At 35.8% G+C, this 27203-nt stretch overlaps 1 protein-coding gene across 1 annotated transcript in view; it reads left to right on the forward strand.

The window, feature by feature from the left end:
* The first annotated feature begins 3060 nt into the window (after positions 1 to 3060).
* LOC6036379 (developmental protein eyes absent) overlaps positions 3061 to 27203 on the forward strand; it is a 103716-nt gene continuing 79573 nt past the window's right edge. Inside the window, 2 exon segments of the mRNA XM_038252622.1 lie at positions 3061 to 3876; positions 13102 to 14472. Of these exon segments, the coding sequence (XP_038108550.1) occupies positions 14392 to 14472 (81 nt within the window). The 5' untranslated portion in view covers positions 3061 to 3876; positions 13102 to 14391.

A 27203-nucleotide genomic window follows, 5' to 3' on the forward strand; every position in this document is an offset into this window, starting at 1 on the left:
GCCATCTTCGCTTAAAAATCTGGATAGAATCATTTGTATCATGTTTAAATTCATTCAAAAATGTTTTGATTTTTTTTAAATTTTCATTGAGGGGTTCAGCATAAAGTTTTCTTTTTGCTTTAATTTTTGTTTTCGTCAATTCTTACATTTTTTGAAAACTAATGATTGAAACCACGGCTACGTCACGACTGTCATCCACAGGCGAGTGAAGTCAAAATCGATCCAAGATCGAATTAAGGTTTTGGCGCGTAGCGTTTGAAAAGATTGTATGCGCATCGGTCATAATTAATAAAAATAAAAACTTTTTTGAGTTTTTTTTTCTTCAAAGGGATTTACATTTAATCTAGGACTTGAACGTGGGAATCAGCATTTAACTCCATCGAGCACCTTATGTTGGCATATCAACTTTTTGGTATAAAATTAAAATTAATTTAAAACATTTTCGGCGGTAATTTAGTGAGTATTTTAAAGCGCAATTTTTTTCAAACCAATGGTCAGGGAGAATCAAACGTAATTTATGTTGTTTCAAGGCAATTGAATCTATTTCATTTTTAGTTTAGTGTACTGTGATATATTGCTTGGATGGTCAAGTAAAACTGTGTAATATTTTGATTTTATAATTGTTAAATGTGGAGAAATTTGAGGTATCTCAAATATATATTCAACAGAAAGTGAAAAGTTGCAAAAAATTAATTCGAAAAAATAATTACGTATGTATTTCATACAACCTTTTAAAAAACACACACGTAAACAATATTGACAGCGAATCTGGCGGTGACTTCAGAAAACTGCATGCGTGTCAGATCCTTGATTGAAACACAACAGTACTTGTGTAAATAGTAGTTTATGCAACAAGTTGCAAAAAGAGGATTTTTTCAGCACGAGTCGTACATTTATCCAACGAGGTTCACCGAGTTGGATAAATACGAAGAGTGCTGAAAAAATGAAGTTTTGCAACGAGTTCCATACAACATTTTTTGCAATTCCAAAAAACACACACTAAGTGAAATTTTATGTCAAATTTTTATGTATATTGTCAATAAATCGTTTAAATCAAAAAAATGTTGAAAAGTGTTACTTTTCGAAACAAGTGCTGAAAAGTTCAACTTTTCAGCACCCATTTGAGTGCTGAAAAGTAGAACTTTTCAACATTTATTTTGAAAAGTGTTGCTATTCGATTCTGTTATTTTTGGTACAGAAAAGTAGGCTATTTCGTCGTTCAAGAATGACAGGAAAAGTAAGTAGTTTCACGACGGAATTGCAAAAATGTATTTTAAAACACTTTTTTGCAATTCCGTCGTCATTCTTCATTTGACTGAAACTTCTTCTGTACCAAATAACAGAATCGAAATAACACTTTCAAATAAATGCTGAAGTTCTACTTTTCAGCACTCAAATAGTGCTGAAAAGTTGAACTTTTCAGCACTGTTGAAAAGTAACACTTTTCAACATTTTGAGTTGATTTATTGACAAAATATGAAAATTTGACCTAAAATTCACTAAGTGTGTTTTTTGAAATTGCAAAAAATGTTGTATGGAACCCGTTGCAAAACTTGATTTTTTCAGCACTCTTCGTATTTATCCAACTCGGTGAACCTCGTTGGATAAATGTACGACTCGTGCTGAAAAAATCCGCTTTTTGCAACTTGTTGCATAAACTACTATTCTCAGTCAAATGTTAAAAATATGGCTTGCTATCCCAATTTTTATTTTTTTAATAATTTTTGTTCGCCTCTCGACCCCGTTTAGAGCTGAGGGACAACATCTTTGAAAAATATTTGAATTGGCCTTATTAACAATAAAACAATAATTATTCGTTTCAAAATAAAATACTCTGCGAACAACTGAAAACAAAAGAAGACATATAAAAAATATATTCAAAAAAATCATTTTTCCTGAGGAAACTTTAAGTAAATTCCTAAAAAAAATATGGGTACGGCAAATTTCTCGTGATGTGTAATTTTTGATATTTTAAATATTTAAAACTTTTCAATTAACATATTTTTATGTTCCAAACTTACTTTGTAAATGTAATTATGAGATTTAAAAGATGCATTTACCAAAAATCAGTTACGATTGTGAAAAATCGCAATATTTTTTTACCAAACACAGTTAAGAAACTTGTTATACTTACTAATCTCTAAAAATACAAATTGGAAGCTCTGAGTTAGCGTTCTTAACAAATAAAGACTAGAAATCAAACAAACAAATATTCAATGAAACTGTTTTATCGAGGGCAACCAAAAGGGAACTCATTGACAGTGCTGTAAAATTCCCAGATTTAAAGTAATGTATTTTGGTGTTCTCGGGACAAAATTATAAGTACATAAAAACGTGATTTAAAACGAACTTTACGCAGCATTAAACCCAACCGCACAAAAGACCATCGGACATAATTCGCCATTCAACAACAACAAGCTTGCTCGACAGCCTCTCTTTTTATTTCGCTGCTCAAAAGAGCAACATCCACTAACATGCTGTTCTATTGTTGTACCGATGCTCCGCTTATGCTTGCAGGGCACAAAACGAACTCATAAAGTATACGGTTGGTACAACCAAAAGGGAATTCAAAAGAGTAAAAAAAGTGCGCAACAACCCCCTCCCACCACCACCCTTTGCACCAACCTAAATTGTGCAACAGTGTTGAACTTTACAACATTTTTTTTTCGCGATCGCATTCAGAGAGTTTGTTTCAGTGTGTGCGTTGTTCTTTTGTTCGCTTGACGACACCCACCGAGGAGGGTGAAACTGTGGGCAGAGGGTGACAGAAGAGGCGAACTCGGCTGCGCAGAACTCACCCAACGAAGGAGGCGCTTGGTGTTGGTGAACAAGAACACAATGTGGAGGAGCAGGTTCACAAAATGAGCAAAACGATGCATGGTGTGCGTGCGGTGCTTTAAATGTGAACGGAGTTCGGAAAAACTTCTGCTGACGGAGTTTCTCGCACACATTGGGAAGGGAGGGAAGAATCGACGAGTGTGTGTATGAGTGTGCGAGAGCGGTCGGAACGACGACGAAGGAGGCAAAAAAATCTTCGACAACATGTTAGTTGTCGTTCGTCTCTCTTGAGGAGAGGACCGTTCCTTTGTTCCGTATTGCGTGCAACACATTTCGAAGCGTTAGGGCGCTCTCATTGTTCCGAGGACTACGGCGAAGATCTGCGCCGGAAGATCGCGAATGTGCGCAAAGTAAAAAGGAAGAAGGAAGGACATCAAAGGAGCTGAACAGACAAAAAAGTGCACGAAAGGATCTACGAGGTCTGAGGAGTTTTTTTTTTTAAGAGGTTGCTGTTGATCTGTGACAAAGTTGGGACAAAAGGGACCAAGATTCCAAACTCCGTAGAAGCGAGAAAAAGATTCAAATTACAGGATTTTTTTCTGCTTTGGTTGGTCCTTAGATCGATACCTCGGGGGGTCGTCCAAAGGAAAAGAAAGAAAGTGCCAAAAGAATTTCATCAATTTGAACAAGTTTGGTGAAACGCAAAAACAAAACCGTTCAAGAAGAAACTGCGCGGATTACGCGGAATCGTTGTGCAATACACAAACACACACGTTTGAAGGAGGCGCCAAGTGTAAGAAGCTTAAAGGTGGCGCTAAGTAGTGATAAAACCTGGCCGAGTTCAATTGTTTTAGGTCGCTTCAACGCTAATTGATGCACTTTGCACAAACGTGGAATATTTGCAGTCAGTGAGGAATTCTACTCTGTTGTGTGACAAAAGCGCCGACGGACGTGCAGCAAATAGTGCATGGAAGTGTACAACTAGTGGCACTGTTTGTTGTTTGTGTATAGTGTTTTGTACTGCTGCCACCGCGTCTGGATGGATTCGTATTGATGTTAAGGTTGAGCGTTGACCACTGGGACGAGTACAAACCGGCGGTGAGTTGTTTAATTTGTAAGCTATAGGTCATTCTAACATTTCATCTAATTCAATATGTAGTATTTGTTTAATCATTCAGTTTATGATTATTACCTCAACACTAAGTCTTAAAGCATCTCTTTCGAAGAACAGTGATTCACAAAATCATTTTTTTTCATATCATAATCATAGTCAAAAACTACAGTTACTAAACTTTTGCTAATTTAAATAAATTAAAAATTACCCTAGTAACATTTTAGGTTTTAAGTAAGCCATAAAAGCCTATTTAGGCCGTATGAGGGTTTCCAGAACCATGATAAAACCTGTAAGTTTAAAAATGTTACTAGGGTAAATAGCCCTTTTTAATACTGCAACATGACCGATCCAAATTGATCTCAAATCAAGTTATGTTTAAAATTTTAACAATCTCTATATTTTGCATAAAAAAAGTGTTGAAGAAACTTAAACACGTGAATCAACATTATTTTCTGAAATATCTATTTTAAAATGTTGTGATTTATAAAACATGTTGATATAACAACACACTAATCATGAACCAATTCAAAATATGTTTTGTGAATAATTACAAATTTATATTTGAGATTGAAGACTAGTTCTTGGTTTGAATCCTATTTTGAAAGATGATAACAGTTTATTGCGAGGAACAACGTTTTCTCGTTCAATATTTATACCTCATTGCTCAAAATTGTTTTATTAAAGGGAGAATGATAAGTAATTATTTGTTTCATTGTTCTTTCACTTTATTTTACTTTTAAAAGCAAATTTTCATACGAAAGTGTATCCCTCTTAAAAAGCATAATGGAAAAAAGGGTCGTATCAACATAGTTCAAAAAAGCATAAAGAAAATTTTCTCAGCTTTTCAAAAATATTTTTTTCAAAAGAAGGCAAATATGTGCACTAATTTAAAAAAAATGAAAAATTGCGACTATTTTCAAAAAAGTTATCTAAAAATGGATTAAACTTGAAAACGATGAACTTTATCAAAATTTCACTAAAGTACTTTTTGATTGCAAATTTGATTTTACATCGAAAAATGAAAATGAAAAATTTATGTGACCAATATTTCGATTTTTTGAAAAAATCAGCATTCAATAAAAAATCATAACTCAAGCAAAGATTTTTTGCACATCCTGGAAATTTCTGAAATTTGGCATTTGATATCCTCTAAAACATATCAGAAAGTAAAAAATAAAAAATAGTGTTTTTTTTTTTGCAAATCAAGTTTTAGTGACAAAAAGTTAAATAAAAAATCACCAAGTTTTTTATACCGTGTATCATTTTTTTTCCAGCGTAGTCCGTATCCATACCTACAACTTTGCCGAAGACACCAAATCGATCAAAAATTCCTTCAAAAGATACAGATTTTTTAATTTTCATCCATCATTTTTGTATGGACACCTGTTCAATTTGTATGGAAAATTATATGGACAAACTAATGATGCAAAATGGCTTCTTTGGGCATACCGAAGGCACCAAATAAGTTTCAGCTGGACTAAAATATACAAATAAAATCGATTGACCGAAATCTGACAGAACTGCTCTCTTTACTAAAAATTGTAAAAGAATATAAAATTGTTAATAATTCAGATTTCCTCTAAAAAATCACACAAAAATTATTGATCAATGTTTATTAAAAAGTTTTACGGAAATATTATTTTATGTTTTTTTTCTTCCTTCTTTTTATAAAAATGAAATAAGAGCAAAACTTAGTGAAACTCTCTGAAATAATTATCTCGTGTCTTTTAATGTTTGTTGTGCCATTTTTTTCATTTCTCATAAGTCACGAATATTGTCTCAGGGTTTTTTCCATTTTAAAGCTTATTGTCCATTCTTTGTTGTTCTAAAAAAATGGGGGTTTTAAGGAAATTATTTACAGAAACTGAAATTCTCCCTGAAAAACAATTTATCTTATAAACGAAAACGAAGTTGATTTTTTACTCATTTATGCAGAACCTTGTAAAATTCATGAAACAGAATATTGAGTTATTCAATATTTACTGAATTTAGCGGAAGCAAAAAAAGTTTTTAAAATTTCAATAACTTAAAAAACTATTTTTTGAAATTTGAAATTCAAATTACACTTCTCTTTATGCAATCCCTTTCCATTGTTTTACTCTGCTGTGGCGACCGTGGTAAGGTGAATAAATTAAAATGAATTTAATATAATGCTTTTTTTCATTATTATTTTAAACTAGAGTAATTTTAAACAAAACTTAACTTATTACATACCACACTTCAGCAACGCATTCCCAATTTGTCCACATGCCGCCTCAATCCTCCCTAAACCAACAAATCAAAACCAAACAACCGACCTTTCTCCACCACTAATCACCGTAAGCCAATGTTTGCCCCGAGATCTCTCCGGAGCTGGACCGCCACTTTTACGCTGAACGGCTCGCTGTCATCTTTACGCGATCAGGTCCTGGCTCGTAAGAACTACACACGCCGCCCGTACCTTGATCTCACTTTGATGAGCTTACCTACCGTCGCGCCGTCGAACCTGAATCTCCGGTCCGGTTCTTGGTCGCGGCCGCCGACGGTCTGCGCTTCGAAGATTTGTCCTATATGTCGCCGCTAAACCAATCGACCGACGAGTTCCAGCCAAGCGTGGCCTCCAAAAGGTCTGCTGCGCGCGGGACTAGGAGAATCGGCCTTTGATTTGCTGCGTCCCTTTGCTTTGAGAACGGTTAGGGTGGTTCTGGAGTGGTTGGATCATAATCTGTCAAAATTAGTTTGAAGGTTCCTGGTACCACCCTACTTCCCTGCTGGTTTGACGACGGTTTACGACCAGCTTACTCTTGTAGATGTTGGCCCGATGTAGAACCTCTTAATGATCATATGGTTGGACAGGTTTTATCATCGTGTATTTCTCTGCCTTGGCCGGAATCTGTCCCGGCGAGGTTCGCTCTCTATCTCTCTCCCCAGGGGAGACAAATTGAAACCTGTTGATGAAAATTATCATCAAATAATTGATTTCCAGCTGATTAGCATCATTTCGGAGCAGGGAAAGAGGAAGAGGAAGCGTTATTAATTCGCGGTGGAGGACAATGTCGACGGAATCAAGATAAGACGGCCACGGCCAATTACTCATCGCCGTCGTCGTCGCGAGCGTGCCTGGGGCAGGATCATCCGTCACGCGCAGGTTCTTCGCGGGAATTTGATGGTTTGGGGGCGATGAATGGGCTGTGGGACCGTCATCGCCGGGTTGGGATTATTAATTTGAGCACTGACAGATTCGCATTGTGCAGTTGATTTATTTTTTGGCAAACTTTGAAGATGGTTTGGAAGATGTTGCAACAATCATGAATTCTGCATCTTAAAATTAATCAAAAAGAAATACTAAAGATTTTGCATATGGGTAATTCTCTACCAACTCACACGAAATCGGGAAAAGTTGCCCCGACCCCTCTTCGATTTGCGTGAAACTTTGTCCTAAGGGGTAACTTTTGTCCCTGATCACGAATCCGAGGTCCGTTTTTTGATATCTCGTGACGGAGGGCGGTACGACCCTTCCATTTTTGAACATGCGAAAAAGAGGTGTTTTTCAATAATTTGCAGCCTGAAACGGTGATGAGATAGAAATTTGGCATCAAAGGGACTTTTATGTAAAATTAGACGCCCGATTTGATGGCGTACTCAAATTCGAAAAAACGTATTTTTCATCGAAAAAACAATAAAAAGTTTTAAAAATTCTCCCATTTTCCGTTACTCGACTGTAAAATTTTGGAACATGTCATTTTATGGGAAATTTAATGTACTTTTCGAATCTACATTGTCCCAGAAGGGTCATTTTTCATTTAGAACAAAATTTTTCATTTTAAAATTTCGTGTTTTTCTAACTTTGCAGGGTTATTTTTAGAGAGTGTAACAATGTTCTACAAAGTTGTAGAGCAGACAATTACAAAAATTTTGATATATAGACATAAGGGTTTGCTTAAAAACATCACAAGTTATCGCGATTTTACGAAAAAAGTTTTGAAAAAGTTACTTTTGCGTTTCTCTTTGTTTCGTCGTCCGTGTCTGTCGCGGGTGACCATGAACAACCATGATCGATGACGAACTTTAAAACTTTTTCGTAAAATCGTGATAACTTGTGATGTTTATAAGCAAACCCCTTATGTATCAAAATTTTTGTAATTGTCTGCTCTACAACTTTGTAGAACACACTCTAAAATAACCCTGCAAAGTTAGAAAAACACGAAATTTTAAAATGAAAATTTTGTTCTAAATGAAAAATGACCCTTCTGGGACAATGTAGATTCGAAAGTACATTAAATTTCCCATAAAATGACATGTTCCAAAATTTTACAGTCGAGTAACGGAAAATGGGAGAATTTTAAAACAGTGTTTTTTCGATGAAAAATACGTTTCGGAATTCTGATTACGCCATCAAATCAGGCGTCTAATTTTATAAAAGTCCTTTTGACACCAAATTTCTATCTCATCACCGTTTCAGGCTGCAAATTATTGAAAAACACCTCTTTTTTCGCATGTGCAAAAATGGAAGGGGTCGTACCGCCCCTCCGTCACGAGATATCAAAAAACGGACCTCGGATTCGTGATCAGGGACAAAAGTTACCCCTTAGGACAAAGTTTCACGCAAATCGAAGAGGGGTCGGGGCAACTGCTGTGTGAGTTGGCGGAGAATTACCCATATGTTTCATTGATTAAAATTTGTAGGTCCAATACCGAAACGTGTTAGCCACTTCAAACCAAACCATCATTTCGTCACTTGCACTGGAATCGCTCACGTACTTGCGTGCCGGATAAAACCTTACTATGTGCGTACACTGCCAAGCCCCGGTGAATGGCTCGCACAATCTCCAATTACAACGAGGACGACGTGCCTTTTGAAATGTGAACCGTAAAATTTCGCTAGAAATGGTTTCAAATTTTTGCTCTTTTCCAACTCTACGGTCTGCTGCTGCTGCTGCTGGGAGACATTCCGGCTCATTGCAATCCGTCGGATCCCTCGAGATGAGCAAAGATCGATACGAGCTTTGACCATTGATTGATCCCGAGAATAGAAGCGAACTGGTAAAAGGCCTCCTTTTTGGGCACATCCGGCGGTTCTATCAGGTTTGGCCTGGTTTTTGATCAGCTGGGATTTTCTGAACGCTCCCAAGAAAGACAGATTTGCTGCAGTTATCAGTTGCTCCGAATCAATTTTGGGAAAGGTAGCTCTCAGGTAGTGCAATCGGTACACAGAAGAATTGATTCATGAAAAAGGATTTCCGCCTAAACTGGATTTTGCTCTGTGTAGGTACAGTGAAAGCAGCTCAAAGGGAAGGATTAAAGCGAGATTAAAGCTTGGAACAATATTTGTAAATATGTACGTTCGGGGTGAGCTACTTTCCAATGGAATTAAGATCCTGCCCCGGTAAAACCAACAGAAACAGAGTGTAGAAAATTTGCATAACAGGCGCCAGTACTGCGGGTCAAAACTCGATTTGGGGCGTAAATATGGACATTTGTAGGCAAACTGCTCGCGATGTTCGACATGGAATCCGTGGGCCGTGAACTAGGTGGCAAACAGCAAATCATCGGGGACGGCTACGTGGGAGTTCGGAGAAGCGCCGCAGCAAAACCAGAACCAGCCGGGTTATTTACGGCCGTCGAGTTCGATGGTGACGGATGAGATAAATTTTACCATTATTTCGGTGCTGGACCACGTCAACGTTTTGGTGGCCGTTAGTGACAGCGGATTATTGTTAAAGCCAGAACTTGCACGTTGAATCAGCGAAGTGTCCAGAATGGGGCGTATTCGGGCTGTTTCTAACATGTTCTACATCGTTTTGTTGAGTCTGGCACTCATCTGCCATCAACTGCTTTTTATCTGCTCAAGCTTCGGATAATTGAGGCTTTTTTGAAATTCGTTTCAAATCTTTTCTAAATGTTGGCTAAATTTTCTGTGAAAAACAAAAATGAAGGTCTCGATTACGAAGAGAAACTATGTAAGAAAGTAATTTTCAAATTAGTAATTGCAAATTTTATTTCATGTTATTGTCCCACCTTCTCAAAATTTCCTTGAATAATCAGGAATACAGTCCAGACTCGATTATCCGAAGGCCTCGGAAAAAAATCACTTCGGATAATAGAATAACGAAAGTTTTTTTTCTCAGTCTTATTTTTAATGGTCGAGCTATAAAATAAATCAAATCATAAACTACTATAAAATGATTTAGAAATTTTAAATCCAAGATGGCGGCAAAAATGGAGGTGATTAAACAATGAAAAAATGCATTTTAATTATTTAAAATGCAATCAAATATTCAAATTTTAACAAAATGCGACCGCAGAACTCGAATTTGCATACACACTTTTGGATAATCGAACTTCGGATAATCGAAACTTCAGATAATCGAGGCTTCGGATAATCGAGTCTGGACTGTAATCATGAAAAAAAAACTTGTACAAGTGTTTGTAAACTATTAAGGATATTTGAATTAGGTATATTTTTATATTTAAAAACCAAACAAAGCATTTTTGAACTTTTAACAGACTTTAAATTTTAAAACCCTTATCGAAATTCACCCATCACTGCAGAATTCATGAATTTATTAACATTTTAATTTGTTTCAATTGCAATTTGTGAAATAATTTAAAACAAAATCACTCCCCCCGCCCTCGATCAGACCCGAATCTAGAGTCGACAATTGATGAAAAATAAGTTTTAAACAGAGAATCTAAAGTTGTGAAAATCATAATTTTTTAAACTTTTTTTATATGTTTTATGTTACATTGTCATTTTTCCCAAATTTAAAATTATTTGGTCGAAAAAAAAAAACTAAGCTTTCTAATGAAAGCGGTTTAGTTTTAGGGAAAAAGTGCACCATTTCCAGTTTCTAGTCACTTGTAAATAAATTTTCTTCGAAAAGTGTCTATTTTCATCAGTTACAGCTTTGTACCATTCATTAACATATTTTTTTGCAATAAGATAAAAAAATAGCTACAATTTAGCTTCAAAGAATTTATGGTTGGACTAATTTTTACTGAGATTCTCTGAGAGTCTCTAACAAAAAAAAAAAAAAAGAAATTGAAAATGAGGTTTCTGAGTGTAACCCAAATAATGCCCAATATTCAAATGCCGATAGCTCAGTAACTAATTTTCAATGTGAAAAAATGAAACTTACAAGAAGTTTTCTGATCCCCTACATAAAATTTATTTGTGATTTTTCAAAAGATCTTCCAACACATGATTCATTCAAAATATTTAATTTATCTGTCAAACTTTTTGACACAAAACATCGAGTTGCGGAAAAATAAATTCCTAAATTATTTATTCAAAGTCATGGTAGTTATAGTTTTTTTAATATCATTTTTTTAGCATACGTTATTAAGGGGTTACATGTATATCGTAATCGGAAATCATCTTTTTAAGTTAATTTAACAAACTCTCTGTAATAGTTTTTTTTAGATTTTCTACATGTTCTACAACCCCTTAACCCTCTACAGCCCAACCCCGCCTTTAGACGGGCTTCGATTTAAAAAATCGCCAAAAATCCATTTTCCAACCAATTTTGGATCTTTAAAATGCATTGAAGAACTCTTAAAATTTTAGAAAACATATGGGTTGGATGTTTTAATTGTTTACGTGACTTTGCCAATGTTTTAAAAATGTAATTTTTTAGGGTCAACTTTGGCTGTGTTTTTAACTAACATTTCCTATATTTCAAGTAAAAAGAAGTATGCAGTAATTTTTCTAGTGTCCCAGACTATGCCTCTACGAATTTTTAAACAATTTAAATGATAATGGTCCCATTTTATAGCAGAAAATGTGAAAAACAAGCAAATAATTGAAAAAGTGACTGTAAAAACATGAAAAAATAGGATAGGAGGTGGTAGAATATGCCAAATACTACCAAAAACAAACATAAACTAAACAAGATAAATGCAAATTAAAAAACTAAAAATTAAACAAGAAAAACATAAAACAAGACAAGTAAAGTATTTCGTAGAACAAAAGTTGCTCAGATGACCTCCTGAACACGGGAAAAATAAAAATTTTCGAAAAAAATTTGGGCAGTAGGGGTTTAAAGAGCTATCCTATCCATCTTAAAGTAACCTTCTTAACCTGATAACAAGTTGTAAACTATCAGGCTTTCGTTACAAATAAACAACTAAATTACAAGAACCCGTTGTTCTAAATGATATTTTTCGTTGAGATCAGAATTTTTTAAACATTAGTTTAGTAAAGAAATGACAGTTGACCCGATTTTTTTTTTCTATAATACAGTCCAGACCGATCTTCCGAAGCCACGATTATCCGAGGGTTTGTACGGGCTTGGACTTATCAAATCATAAACAACAAAACAAATCCTATATTTTTCTTTCTGTTGACAATAAAAAATAATACAGCGAAAACATTTTTTGTGAATCAATCATACAAAGAATTGATTATCCTTAGTGAAATTCAGTGAAGCACAAAAAAAAAAAATGCGCAAAATGAAGTTTTTTGAGTACCATATTAGAGTGTAACAAAAGTGACTTTTTGGCGGGTATTCAGGGGTTTGTTCCGGTGTGCATACTGAGTCCAAATCCCCAATATGAGCTTGATTGGACGTAACAGGAGCTGGCGCTTTGTATTTGAATTTTAAATGGGATTTAACGCAAAATCGCCCCCGGAACAAACTCCTAAATGCCCGCCAAAAAGTCATTTTTGTTACACTCTGGTAACATATATCACTGTTGTAACGTTACAATTACACTCAACCCCCGGTGGTTGGTCACTTTTTCGTTTGACACTTTTTTAGTTTGTACCCCGTTGGTTGGTCAAAGTCAAGCTAAAAAGTGACGAACTGTCACTTTTTAGACGGCGCTCACGCACACTATCAAAACAAACGTTTGGTAGTGTGTGTGAACTCCGTGTAAAAGGGGTGTCAAACTAAAAAGTGACCCCGTTCGTTTGACAACAGTTGGTGTCAAACCATCGGGGTTTGAGTGTAAAATGCCGATTTTTTGCAACCTGGACAAATCTATTTTTTTTAAATTAAACATTCATGTTTTGTTACCAAAACTGAGGAAATCATTTTAAAATTAAGCAATTATTTTCAAAAAGATTATTTTTTTTCAACTTGTTTATAATTATTTACTGTTCATCACCATCGCCACCCACAAATCACATCAAATTCACCACTTCCATCACATTTTTTGAAACCCTTCAAAACTCTTCCCAAAACTTTCTCTGACTTTTTGCCCTTCTTCTTCTTTCCCTTACTCCACAGACCGAAAGAAGAGGGCCAATCGAGGAAGAGAGTGCAACCAGAAAAGAAGAAGAAGAAGGCAGCACGAAGAAAGCTCCGATAAGAAGCTCGCGCGCGCGCGTACTTGAAACGTGCCTCTTCGCGAAAAGCTCCTATCAGACAAAGGGCGTGGAAGTGTGTGACATTGTTGTGCGTGTGCGTGATTGTGTGCAAACAACAAAAGTGCAGTGCAGTGTTATTTAACAAAGGAAAACCAACACCGCCGCCGGGCGTTGATAACGGAGGGCATTTCGTGGAAATTGCACTGAAAAAAAAACGGCACGAAGCTTTAAGCATTAATGCTGCGCAATAAAAAAACTAATAATTACAATTAATCCGACGGGTAATTAATTTCGCACCTCCTGGCTCCGCCCCTTACCGTGGAGTAATTTTGGCAGCGGCGCCATCACTGTGTGAGTGTGCGAGTTCGGTATCACCGTAGTGGTGAAAGGAGACGCACGGTTGATCGCAGATGAAACGTGAAAAAAGAGGAAACTAATTAAAACTGTTGAAATAAATTAAAGAGCGTTGAAATTAATTCGCTTCAAGTGCGAAAGTGATACACAAACACACACCTCGTTGGCGGTGTAAAAACGTATCTGTGAGCGGTGGACAGGATATTACCAATTGTATACTGAGAATTTGTGTGCGCATAAATAAATAGCACAATTAAGCAGCAATTAACAGTGTCGGTGAAAAGTGCCGTAACCTATTTTCATTCGCCGGAAAAGCAAAATAAAATAAAAAAAACTCAAACCAGTTGGTCATCCGAGCTGGACTCGACGCAAATAAATGCTGGAATTAATAAAAATGATTAACACCCGACGGCAGCGTGCAAACGAACGTAATTAATTACGATGTAAAATGTTTTCGCGATTAATAAATTGACGCACACGCGCTGAACACCAACAACGACAGATCACATCAGCGACGGCGATTGTCAGCGTGACAACCTGAAAGTTCCTCAAACCTAACCTCGAAAACTACCGTCGCGCGCGAGTTGTGAACGTGTGAGAATTTCACCGTGCGATCATAAATCTTGAATGATATATCATCAACCGAAGTTTTTTTTTATTGCGAAAATCAAGCGAAATAATCGCGACAGAGAGAGTGAGAAAAAAAAGTCGTGAGTAATTGTTTGTGTTTGACGCGGAATCGATTTTGGTGAGGTGAAAGTTTAAACTGCTTGAGGAAGGTAACAAAAAGTCACAGTGACAACGAGAGTGTCAGAACAAGTTTACAACGCTCTTGATGTGAGAGAAAGCGTATGAAATGGTGACATTAATGCCTTGCAGTTACATATCGGCCCCTCGGATCTCCATCATTGATAAGATGATAGAGATTGAACCAAAGGTAATAATTTATAATAGTTGGATGTGTAAGCGGAATAATAAAAAAAATCATCAGCTAATTATTATTCTAAACCAATGATACTTTAAATTCATAAAACATTTGGATAATCTTTTCTGAAATAAATAGTGATAAATGTAACAGAGTCTGGCAATAGTTTGTTGCTTAGATTGGAGTGTCTTTTTAGTTAATAAGCCAATGCAAATTTAGATAGGAGTTCTTGATTACCAAATTGTTCAATATTTTCAACACAAAAGAATGACATGTATGTATTTATAAGATTTTATGCAGCTTTTAAAGTCGGCAATTAGTTTTGTGTGATACAAATTTCTAAGTACCACTTAATTAGCTTGTAATTTTCAACTTACGATATTTCCGAAATTATTGGTCTGATTTTCAATGTTAAAAAATTGAAACTTTTGCAAAATTTTCGGATCATTCCAATTGAAAATAGTTTAAAAAATTTAAACATTGAAAATCAGACCAATAGTTTCCGAGGTATCGTCAGTTGAAAATTGCAGGCTAATTATATGGCACTTGAAAAAAAAAATCATTTTCATTGATTCGAACTCTGTCTGAGGCTGTCTTCAAGAACTAATTGCCCGATTATCAAAGCTTCGGAGAGAAAATTGTAGAACATTTTCTATGGTCATCAAAAAAAAAAAAAAAAAATCAGGGGTGCTTTCCTTCAAGACGTGTTTTTAAAATGCAAAAAAAAAACCAAAAGAATTCTAAATTTATAAAAAGTAGCCTGAAAGTTGCTATAATTTAAAAACGGTACATCTTAAAAAAATGAAAATGCATCGTATCAAAAAGTGGTCAATGACAAACTTATAGGAAATTTGACGGGCTTTCCGAAAAAAGTACACTGAAAGAAAAAAATACTCCACTTTTATGAGATTTTTTGATTTTTAAGTTTAAAAGACAAATTTGAAGGTGAGCCCACTATTTTTTTTTCGTTCTAAATTTTTGTGAAAATAGCCTAAGATGTTTCAAAAAGACTCACCAAAAATGCAGGATGTAGCAACTCACCCAAAAAAATACAAAAATCATTTAATGAAACTGTTTTTTTTTCAAAAGTGCTCTGAACATCAAAATTTTCAAAAACCGGACACGAGAGTAAATTCTCCAGACGATTTTACGTTAAAGTCTCCATATTGACCATTTTCTTAATCCAATTCTTGAAAAGTTACAGCAGTATTAAAAATAAAAATGTTGAAAAAATTGGTTTTTTGATGGTTTTTGGCCATTTCTATATGACAGACTTGATTTTTCAGTCTCGTAAATAAATTACCGGAAAGCTCTTCCAATTTCCCATAAGTTTGTCTTTGACCACTTTTCAAAATAACTCGTTTTTTGATGGCTTAAGCTTAAGCTCTTCTTTTTTGCAAATTGTTGCATAAACTACTATTTAAATTCAAGATGGCGGCCAAAAAGACGATATAAGATGTTTAAAAAAAATAATAATCAAGTCTGAACTGTACAACTTTATTTTTTACGTTTTTATTTTTTTAAATTGATTGAAACTTTTAGGTAAGCATTATGTCCAAAATGAGAGATTGTTAATGTAATCATACAATTTTACCAAAATAAAATTTAATAAAACACATCACCAGCTAGAATTGTAAATCTAAAATTAACTTTAAATTACCGCCAATCACGAAAAACAAATTCGTGTCAAACAGCCATATTATCTTCAAGCACACACATTACCACCGTCAAATTGATGTTCTCCGGATGAATTTACATCCCTACCAACAACCATTCCCGAACCCGGTTCGATCGTCCAACAAATGATGTTCTGGCTGCTCACAGTCAGAAACAAGCGAGCAAGCATAAACTTATCGGTTTCTCATCTTCACAACCCTGGTTGGTGGGTGCGAACTGTTTCACAAAAAAAAAAACATTTTAAAAAGAAGCTGAAAAACAAACACCCATCGATTGGATCTTTTCGCGCAGTTTTACGCCCAAATCTGGTGGTCACCATCACCTCCCCCAAACATCACCTTTTCGTGGTCAATAAAAATTAAAAGACAACATAATTTTTCATCCATTAATTTAGAGTGTGTTTGTGTGTGTTTTATAGTTATTATTTATGGGCCTATAATTTATAGCACTCTTCACTCCTTTGTTGTTGCTGGGCGTAAAACGAATGAGTGGGGAATGACGGACGATGAAGAAACGAAAATTGATAAATCTTAATCGTTTTCTTCTGCTCGGGGTGTCGAATAGTGATAAAGGTTTGTTTTGAGGTGAGGGTGGTTTTAAATTGACATGAACAGATTGCTGTCTTAGATTTGGCCAACAGACGTCATAATGTTTGCAATTTGTTTGAAGATTTACTGTTGCAGGAATTGCAGGCATGGGGACCAGACTGTTAAAAAAAATTGGAAGGCACAATTATACTGAAAACAAATCTGTTCGATCCTTGGTTCAATCGTAATTTAATTATTACACTGAACATACTTAAACTGCAGTCAGCAGCATATTCCAATTCTCTTAAACTAAACAAATTTAGTGTCTAATAAAAGTTTCCACCACAATCCACAAAGTACACCAGTATTAAAATATAACACCTCGCGAGAACTTTATTGCTACTTTGGTCCAGCATCCCGAGGAAAATAAAACACCGGCAGTTTAAGTATCGCCTGTTGAACACGACCAAACCGCCATAAACTCAATCATCAATTCCACCACCCTGGCGATCCACGTTCGACTACACGCCACACATAATCGGAGAAAATTAAATTAATAAACAAAAGGACAGTATATTAACACGGAATATTTTAAAGCCACTGCTGTTTGAAAAATGCATGAGAAGATCTCGAGAAACAGTGAAAACTAAAAGAGAGAGAAAAAAACAAACAAATCTCCTTAGTTAAGCTTAAGCGTGCACACACATTCACATAAGCGCGCGTTAGATCAAGCTTAAGACTCACAAGAGAACGAACGAGAGAAAAAAACAAGGAAAGGTGGAATGAGAAATGATCGAACAAATAAAATTTGAAAAATAGCCATAAATATTGAGCGGAGGTGATTGGGAAGCTGTGGTGTGGCGAGGTGGAGAAACACACTGACGCACAGGTTCGGCAGTCCAGTGAGGGAATCGTAAAATAAAAGTGCGAGATCAGAATCTGAGTAGACTTCTCGCCACCAAAGGCAGCGAACCCAGGGGAAGACCCACGGGAACCTCCCGGGTTTGGAGTGCCAACAGTGACAAATTCAATGTTTTGACAGATTTTATTAAGAGTAATTTGTTTAAAATCGAGGGATTGTGATGGTTATTTTTTATGAATTTTTAATGAAATCACTTCTTAAAACATAAACTAGAATAAACCAAACCTATTGAGAATGCAGTAATTGCTATGTGTTACATAATTTCAAGCCAATCGAGGAATTAATCTGGATTTCCATGTTGATCTCCTCATAATATTTTTTTTCAAGTTTATATTGAAGGTTAGAAATTTTATAATGGAAAAATTTATACACTTTTATTCATGTAATTATTCCTAAGTTACTTCGTAAAAAACGTGAAATTCCATGGAAAAAAGATTAAACCTTAAAGCAGTTTCTGATGCTAAATTACAGTTTTTTTTACATAAAATCTTACATTTATCTTTCACTTCACAAACTGGTAATTTTTCCATCTTTTTCTATGTTAATTTACTTTTTAACATTAATTTAGGTAAAATTAAGTTAAATATTCACATTGCATTGAAACATTTAAATGAAACATGCGACAAAAATGGACAGTTTGACAAAAAAATGTACTACCTTCGTTTTCATCAGAAACTCATGCCCAACATTTCAAAACAAAAAGCTCATAAAAAGATGATTTCTATAACAAATACATCAGACAACGCAATAAACTTACAAACTAAAATTTTGTACACCTTTCGAAATTTCAAGAAAATTATGTTTTTTGTTCATAAATCGTCATAATTTGATTGTCCAAACTCAAAATAGTAATCCTTAATTGATTTAGAAAATTGTTTGGTTTGAACATAAACACTAACAACTTAGTTTAAAATTTTATTCAACTTTACACATGGAATAAAATACCTATTTAAAGTTAATTTTTTAAACTTTTGGAAACATTTTGGAGTGAATCTGAGCAGTTCTCTACGAAATCGATCTTTTTTCTTCAATTTTAATTTTTGTATTTTTTAATCCGACTGAAACTTTTTTGGTGCCTTCGGTATGCCCAAAGAAGCCATTTTGCATCATTAGTTTGTCCATATAATTTTCCATACAAATTTCGCAGCTGTCCATACAAAAATGATGTATGAAAATTCAAAAATCTGTATCTTTTAAAGGAATTTTTTGATCGATTTGGTGTCTTCGGCAAAGTTGTAGGTATGGATACGGACTACACTGGAAAAAAATGATACACGGTAAAAAAAATAAGTGATTTTTTTATTTAACTTTTTATCACTAAAATTTGATTTGCAAACAAAAACACTATTTTTAATTTTTTTTATTTTTTGATATGTTTTAGAAGACATAAAATGCCAACTTTTCAGAAATTTCCAGGTAGTGCAAAAAATCATTGACCGAGTTATGAATTTTTTAATCAATACTGATTTTTTCAAAAATCGAAATATTGGTCGCACAATTTTTTCAACTTCATATTTCGATGTAAAATCAAATTTGCAATCAAAAAGTACTTCAGTGAAATTTTGATAAAGTGCACCGTTTTCATGTTAAATCCATATTTAGGTGACTTTTTTGAAAATAGTTGCAGTTTTTATTTTCTTTAAATTAGTGCACATGTTTGCACACTTTTGGAAAAAATATTTTTGAAATGCTAAGAAAATTCTCTATATTTTTCTTCTTCGGACTTTGTTGATACGACCTTTAGTTGCTGAGATATTGCAATGCAAAGGTTTAAAAACAGGAAAATTGATGTTTTCTAAGTCTCATCCAAACAGCCCACCATTTTTTAATGTCGATATCTCAGCAACTAATGGTCCGATTTTAAATGTTGAAATATGAAACATTTGTGAAATTTTCCGATCTTTTCGAAAACATTATTTTCAAAATTTTCAAATCAAGACTAACTTTTTAAAAGGGCGTAATATTGAATGTTTGGCCCTTTTGAAATGTTAGTCTTGATTTGAAAATTTTGAAAATAATGTTTTCGAAAAGATCGGAAAATTTCACAAATGTTTCATATTTCAACATTTAAAATCGGACCATTAGTTGCTGAGATATCGACATTAAAAAATGGTGGGCTGTTTGGATGAGACTTAGAAAACATCAATTTTCCTGTTTTTAAACCTTTGCATTGCAATATCTCAGCAACTAAAGGTCGTATCAACAAAGTCCGAAGAAACAAAATATAGAGAATTTTTTCAGCTTTTCAAAAATATTTTTTTCAAAAGTGTGCAAACATGTGCACTAATTTAAAAAAATTAAAAACTGCAACTATTTTCAAAAAAGTCACCTAAATATGAATTTAACTTGAAAACGGTGCACTTTATCAAAATTTCACTAAAGTACTTTTTGATTGCAAATTTGATTTTACATCGAAAATGAAGTTGAAAAATTTGCGACCAATATTTCGATTTTTTGAAAAATAAGTATTGATTAAAAATTCATAACTCGGTCAATGATTTTGCACAACCTGAAATTTCTGAAAAGTTGGCATTTTATGTCCTTTAAAACATATCAAAAATAAAAAAATAAAAATAGTGTTTTAAATCAAATTTTAGTGATAAAAGTTAAATAAAAAAAATCACCATCATTTTCTCCAGTGTAGTCCATATCCATACCTACAACTTTGCCGAAGACACCAAATCGATCAAAAAATTCCTTCAAAAGATACAGATTTTTGAATTTTCACATATCATTTTTGTATGGACAGCTGCCAAGTTTGTATGGAAAATTATATGGACAAACTAATGATGCAAAATGGCTTCTTTGGGCATACCGAAGGCACCTAAAAAGTTTCAGTCAGATTAAAAAATACAAAAAAATCGAATGACCGAAATCCTAGAGAACTGCTCAGGTATAAAAGACAAGTGACCCGGCGTGATTGTTTTTTAATAGCGATCTTGTTGATCTTGTTTTGGCAATCATGGTGTTTTATCTTTTCAGCGCATTCATACATGCTGTTGATAAGGGAAACACCACTAGATCGCCGAAGCATATAATCAGTAGTGCTGAAAGGATATTACGGTTCTGTTCAGCAACGGAGGGGCAACCATGGGTGATCTCTCATGCTCATGCTCTCATGCTCATGCTCATGTTCATTTTGGAGTGGATCTAACACCGTCATTGAAGGTCTTTGTAACGATAGAATTGATTTTTCGTTTAAATTTTGTACCAACTCGTCAATTTTCCGCATGTTTCATCATCACAAAATGTGTATAGTGCCCGGGGTGTACACACTTCTAGTTTTACAGTGCTTACAGTGCTACAACCAACAACGGTCAACGTTTTTTCCGATTTTGAACAACAATGTTGTCGATTTGAAAACCCTCAAAATCAAAGCAGATTCAAAATTATTCAATAAACCATTTCCAATATTTCACACCAAAAAACCAGACAAATTGTCCATGTCATCCGCGTGTTAGCTGTCCAATCGAATTCTCGCACGAGATTTTATTTTGCTCAACCGTTTAAAATATTGTCCAAATTCCTCGAACGTACAACCGCTTACGAAAACATCCGTTAAAGAAGCGCATGTCCAGCTTGCAGGTCCATACCTCCATGGTAGAGAGCATAAGACACCCAAAAACAAAACACACGAAACAGCGAAAAAAAAAAAAAAAAAAACAACAACCAAAAGGACAAACATTTATCACACTTCCCTCCGCCGCCGCACTGTGTCCACTCTCACCCAGAGAAGCTCTTGGACCCTTAACATGCTGGTAATGTGTGCATTTTTATGTCCCGAACAAGTGGACCGGCCGGCCACATGTGCCTCGGTGTCTGGCCCGGCCATAGATTCCATTCTCTCCGCTCTCTTTGACCTGATCTACCCCTGGGATCTAATAAATCTACTTGAAAAGTGGCCTCGGTTGCTTAAAATATTAGCTAAATGATTTTCCGAGAATTTTTCGGCCGCTCATGGTGCGGGACCGACTTGGAGGGAAAACGAAAACGGCCGGGCCGCAGCATAATTTACAAACATAATTAATTTTATATTATTTTTTAATTTATATTTCATTATAACCCTGAGCGGTCTTTGTTTTTCCGTGTCCGCGACGACCCGGCTGCTGCTGCTGCTGAAACATGTGGAGTCCAACAACAACGTGTCGATCTTATCGCGGAATCTCGTCGACGACCAGTTCGGTGGTTCCGTGGAATGTTCCGTGGCGTGGAGATATGCTAATAAGACACGCACTCGAAAACGAACCATAATCGACGGTGGTGTCAACTCATAAATTTTCACATTTATTGATTTTATCGGGGGAACGTAATTTGTTGAACCGGGGCTTCTCCTCGGAGAACATCTAGATCATAAAATATCCGTCTAGACTCTAGAGAGCGCGAGCCTCAAATCCGTGTCAAAACTTCCGATAATCCGTGAGAACCGCTACAACCGCCCTCCGGTTCTTCCTATTTGGGCAATCATCGCCGCAGCCTGTCAACCTATAACGAGCGTCAAATTTACGACCCGTGTTGCTGATTTATCAACTCATCGAGAGCCAAAACACAGTCGCATTCCATAAATCCACCTACGAAGACGACGACTTATGATGTGGGAAACTTCTTCCCTAATAGTTGGCCACCCCCACACCCCTCTAGGAATTTCAAAAGAAGGGAAGAACGCCGGATCGTAAAAATCGCGCTAAACGGGAACAAATTGCTTAAATGCTTCCAAATGTGCGATAACAATCACTCCCCGGAGGATTCCAACGAGAAGGCAGGATCTTTTTTTGTTGTTGCCTTGAGGAGGGATCTTCTTCCTACACAGAAAAAAATAATGTAAATTTGGAAGCTTTAATTTTGGAAGGTTGAATATTACCTCTTTTATGATGTAATTTTACCTCAATTTAGACTGAAAAAGTGACATTACAACAGAAAAGTGGTAAAATTACACATTTCCAGAGGTAAAATTACACCTTTTTCTGACATAAAAGATGTACCCCTTCCCAGATGTAATATTACCATGATTTTTTTTCTGTGTACTGCGAGGCCAAATTTACGGTGTGGGTAAATTTTACTGCCACTTGACTGATTTAGGAGCTTCCTCTTGGAAGGTTTTTTTTGTATCGGGATGGCGTTTTTGAAATGGTTCTGCTGAAGAATTAGATGAATGGTAACGATGGGCGGATTTATGAGTGACAACTTTTTTGTTGCTTGAACGAAAAGAAATCTCAAAATGTGATCAAATACTTGGAATGTTTGCCCACTGTGGATTAGGTTAAGAAATATGTTGCAGTAAAGCAATGAGGATTCAAATATCCTAGTAAATAGTTACCACTCAAATTATTTTATTCATTGCAAAACTGATTTGGCTTGGTTTTTAATTAAAATTTTGTTATAATTTCATCCAAAAATCGATAAAGTTTTCTTTCTCTAATTTTTTATTTTTACTTCTTGTTTTATCACAAAGGATAATATTTTATATTTTTTTTGAACCGGCTCCGTGGCTTAATGGTTACGGCTTCTGCCTCACAAGCAGAAGGTACAGGGATCAAATCCCGATCGGTACCTTTGAAATTTGGAATGAGGAAATTGAACTTTGAATATGAACAAAAACGAAAATGAATCAGGTGGGATTCGAACTCACACCTCTGGATTGGTGGGCTGGGACGCTAAGTAGTCGGCCATCAGAAGGTTTACACTGTAACAGTGAATTGATCCGTAGTGTTGAAACATGTTATCTTCTCATATTAAATACGCGCTGATCCCTGATTTGCCTGACGGGATTGGAAGTCTAAATATAGATCGAGTTTCCTTCAGATGCTTGCTTCTATTTTTAGGCGGGGCCGAACAATGCCCAGCAACCTCGGAATTGGACCACAAGAAACTCTGTCATTCTGAAACGGGTCGTTGGAAGCAGCGCGAGGGCTATCACCACCTAATACCCGGGACTGCGATAAGTTGTATCAGCATTCGGCATATACAAAGTCTGATACAAATTATACTTTCCCATAATTTCGCTACCGGTTAGTGGGTATTGGATTGGACCACACACACACACACACACACACACACACACACACAAGAACAATATTTTATATGTTTAATATTTTTTTCGAAATTTAAATTTGGGAAATTCTCAGAGATACTCCCTGGTTCGCAAATTTTAAGCTTAATCGGTTAATAAGGGCAGGGGGCAGAATGGGCCACCCTTGGCCCATAAAGGACGTCAAAAAACATCACCACACCGAAACCGACGTTTGAATTCGTTGTATTTTTCGAATTATGAGCAAACATGTAAGTTTATTGACAAAACCATGCAAATGTTGTTTATTTTGAGTTTCTTAAATAAGCTTTCTCGAAAGTTAGATTGTATGAAAATTTTTGTTCAATGTTTATAATGTTACCAGGAGCTATTACGAAGGTAATCAAACAACAACGGAACCTTCAAATCATGTAGAGGCTTGGTGGTGGAAGTGTTAAATTAAAATCCACTTGGGGACAGAATGGACCACCCCTTGTCCTGCCTTATAAAAACAATCAAAAGTTGGTTAAATTATGGTTAAATGAACTATGTCACTCATGGTAGGTTCACAAATCACGAGTTGATTTTTAAGTTGTTTTGATCCTTATTTGTAAAAAAAAATCCTCCAAAAGGTGGCGTTAAACGTGTCGCATCATTGTCAAGTGTGAGATTCTTGAAATAAATTTTATGACAAAAAACTTTGTCGAAAACAGCAAAACGATCCGACTTAACCCTGACGAGTAATTGCGACTTAAAGAAGACGTTTTTGTTTGAAAAGATATTTGTTCACAATTTTTAACGATTTATAGCGACCCTAAACCTTATCCGACTTCGTTAAAAAATTTTACAGTTGCTTATTTTTTCGTAAGGAATCAAACATAAACATCACAAATGCGAATGAAAGTACAGCATAAAAGAAAAAAAAGTTAAACATAAAACAAGAAAAGTAAAGTTTTTTTAACATAGGAAAAATATTTTAATTTGAGAGAAAAACAAATTTGGGCAGTTCAGGGTAAAAAATGTGGTAGTAACAGCTCTTTTTGGCTTTCCTACTAAAGATAGTTTTAGGAGAAGATAAAACTTTATAATTTTCGACGCGAAAGATGAATGTAAGATTTTTCCAAAGTACAGTAGGGTAGGGTAGTCATCAATGAGACACTTTTGGTTTTCAACTTTCAACGATTTTTCTAATATTTTCATCAGCATGTCTTAATGAGCTTTTAGTTGTATTATCTTTCTTTTAATGTGTTCTATCATTGACCAAAATATGAGATCGATCCGACATCTACAGCCAGAGTTATTCAACTGTCTCATTGTGATTCCTTTGTGGACCATCATTCAGTGAGGTACTCCTGGATTTTAGCTCCTGAAAAGTGCTTAAAAAGTGCAAAAATGCCTCAGGGCAAGAAAAAGAGGCGGTCCTCACCAGCAGGATCGGCAGATTTGAAGAAGCTAAAGAATGCCGAAGCGCTACCTGCAAAGCCAGGCAGTTTGAGCAAGGACGCTCAAAAATTGTCTGGAAACCAGTTCGCTACCCTCCCTGTGGACGTGAGCGAGAAGGAAGAATTTGAACGACGGGAAAAGTTGCCACCCATTTTTGTGAAAACATCGTCATCGGATTCGGTGCGAAAGTGGCTGACCGGGTTTATCAAATCTGGTGCTTTACGAGCTTCCATTCGCTTGTGTGCTGATGGACTCAAAATTCTGCTACCTACCAGAAAGGATTACAACTACGTTCGGGATTTCCTGAACAACACAAAGATTGAATACTACAGCCATGACGATCCAGGTAAACGCCCCATGAAACAGGTCCTCCGAGGCCTGTACGACATGGATGTGAGTGTGCTGAAAGAAGAGCTCAAATCTCTTAAGCTGAACGTGATCGAAGTCTTCAAGATGACGAGACACAACAAGGACATCAAGTATCGTGATCAACTGTACCTGGTTCATCTTGAGAAAGGATCGACAACGCCGTCTGAGCTGAAAGCAGTTCGGGCTATTTTCAACATCATCGTGACTTGGGAACGTTATCGTCCAGTGCACCGTGACGTTACGCAATGTTCGAACTGCTTGCAGTTTGGACATGGTGGAAGGAACTGTTTCATCAAGAGTCGTTGTGCAACCTGCGGACGTGAGCACAAAACTCAAGCTTGCGAAACAATCAACGAGAACATCGAAGCCAAATGCTTCAATTGCGGCGGTGACCATTCTACCAAGAATCGAAGCTGCCCAAAACGTGCTGAGTTTGTGAAAATTCGGCAGCAAGCGACGACGAGGCACCAACCAAATCGTCGCAAAACACCACCAGCATACACGGACGTGGATTTTCCTGCTTTGGCGTCACCAGGAGCAGGATCTACTCGAGTGGTTCCAAATCTGCAGCCATTGCCGTTGAATCAGCGGCAAAGAGTTGCAGAGCATACAACACCTCCAGGCTTCAGTCAGCAACCGAGGGAAAACCAACCAACATCAACGGGTGAAGGCAGTAGTGACCTGTTTTCACCACAAGAACTTCTGAACATTTTCATCGAGATGACAACAACTCTGCGTGGGTGCAAAACTCGCCAGGAACAAGTAAGAACGCTTGGAGCATTCATTTTAAAATACAGTTCATATTTTTTTTTTTTTTTTTTGAATTAAATATACTTTATTGAATCTTTCTTATAATAATTACATTTGGTTTACATAATAAGTGGTCAGCTGTGGCTCTTCAGCTTTAGTATGCTTTTCGTGATTTAAACACTGTTCATTTTCATAACTTTAAAAGTATATGATTTATCATTTTTGTAACACTAGGTACAATGAGGAAAAAAATGTTAAGAAAACATAACCTAACCTAAAACTAACTTAAACTTATCATAAACTAAACCAATCCTTGAATCAAGGGGTATTCAGATATAGCACATTTTTCCCTGAATTTCAAACATTTTTCTTGAATCTTCTGATCCAACATTTTTACTTCTGCTAATTCATGAACCTCACTTGATCTTGTCCAGCCAGGAACATTCAAAACCATTTTGAGTACCTTGTTTTGGACACGCTGGAGCTTCAATTTATGAGTTCTAGCGCAACACTCCCAAACAGGTACTGCATACTCAATAACGGGGTAAATTATTTGTTTGTAAACTGCTAGCTTATTTTTCAAAGATAGCTTTGATTTTCTGTTAATTAAAGGATACAAACACCTGATGAGAATGCTGCACTTGTTCAATATTTTGTCTACATGCTGCCGAAACAATAGTTTCGAGTCAAGTATGAGACCTAAATAGACAACTTCCTTTGACCAGGGTATCGAAACATCATTCATTTTTATCAAAACATCATCCTTTGGGGCAAATCTGGCCGATTTGGAAAGTGGAAAAATGATGGTTTGAGTTTTGGTTGCATTAATGCGAATTTTCCAGTCGCCAAAGTATTCGGAAAGAACGTCAAGACCCTTCTGAAGACGGCTTACTAAATATCTGGTTATTTTACCCTTATAAATAACGGCAGTGTCATCAGCAAAAGTGACAACACACCATTACCAGGAAGAGTAGGCAAATCAGATGTAAAAATATTGTACAGAAGTGGGCCAAGAATACTTCCTTGGGAACCCCAGCATCAATGTTGAATA

The sequence above is a fragment of the Culex quinquefasciatus genome, chromosome 2 (assembly GCF_015732765.1).
Source record: "Culex quinquefasciatus strain JHB chromosome 2, VPISU_Cqui_1.0_pri_paternal, whole genome shotgun sequence".
NCBI classification, from domain to species: domain Eukaryota; kingdom Metazoa; phylum Arthropoda; class Insecta; order Diptera; family Culicidae; genus Culex; species Culex quinquefasciatus.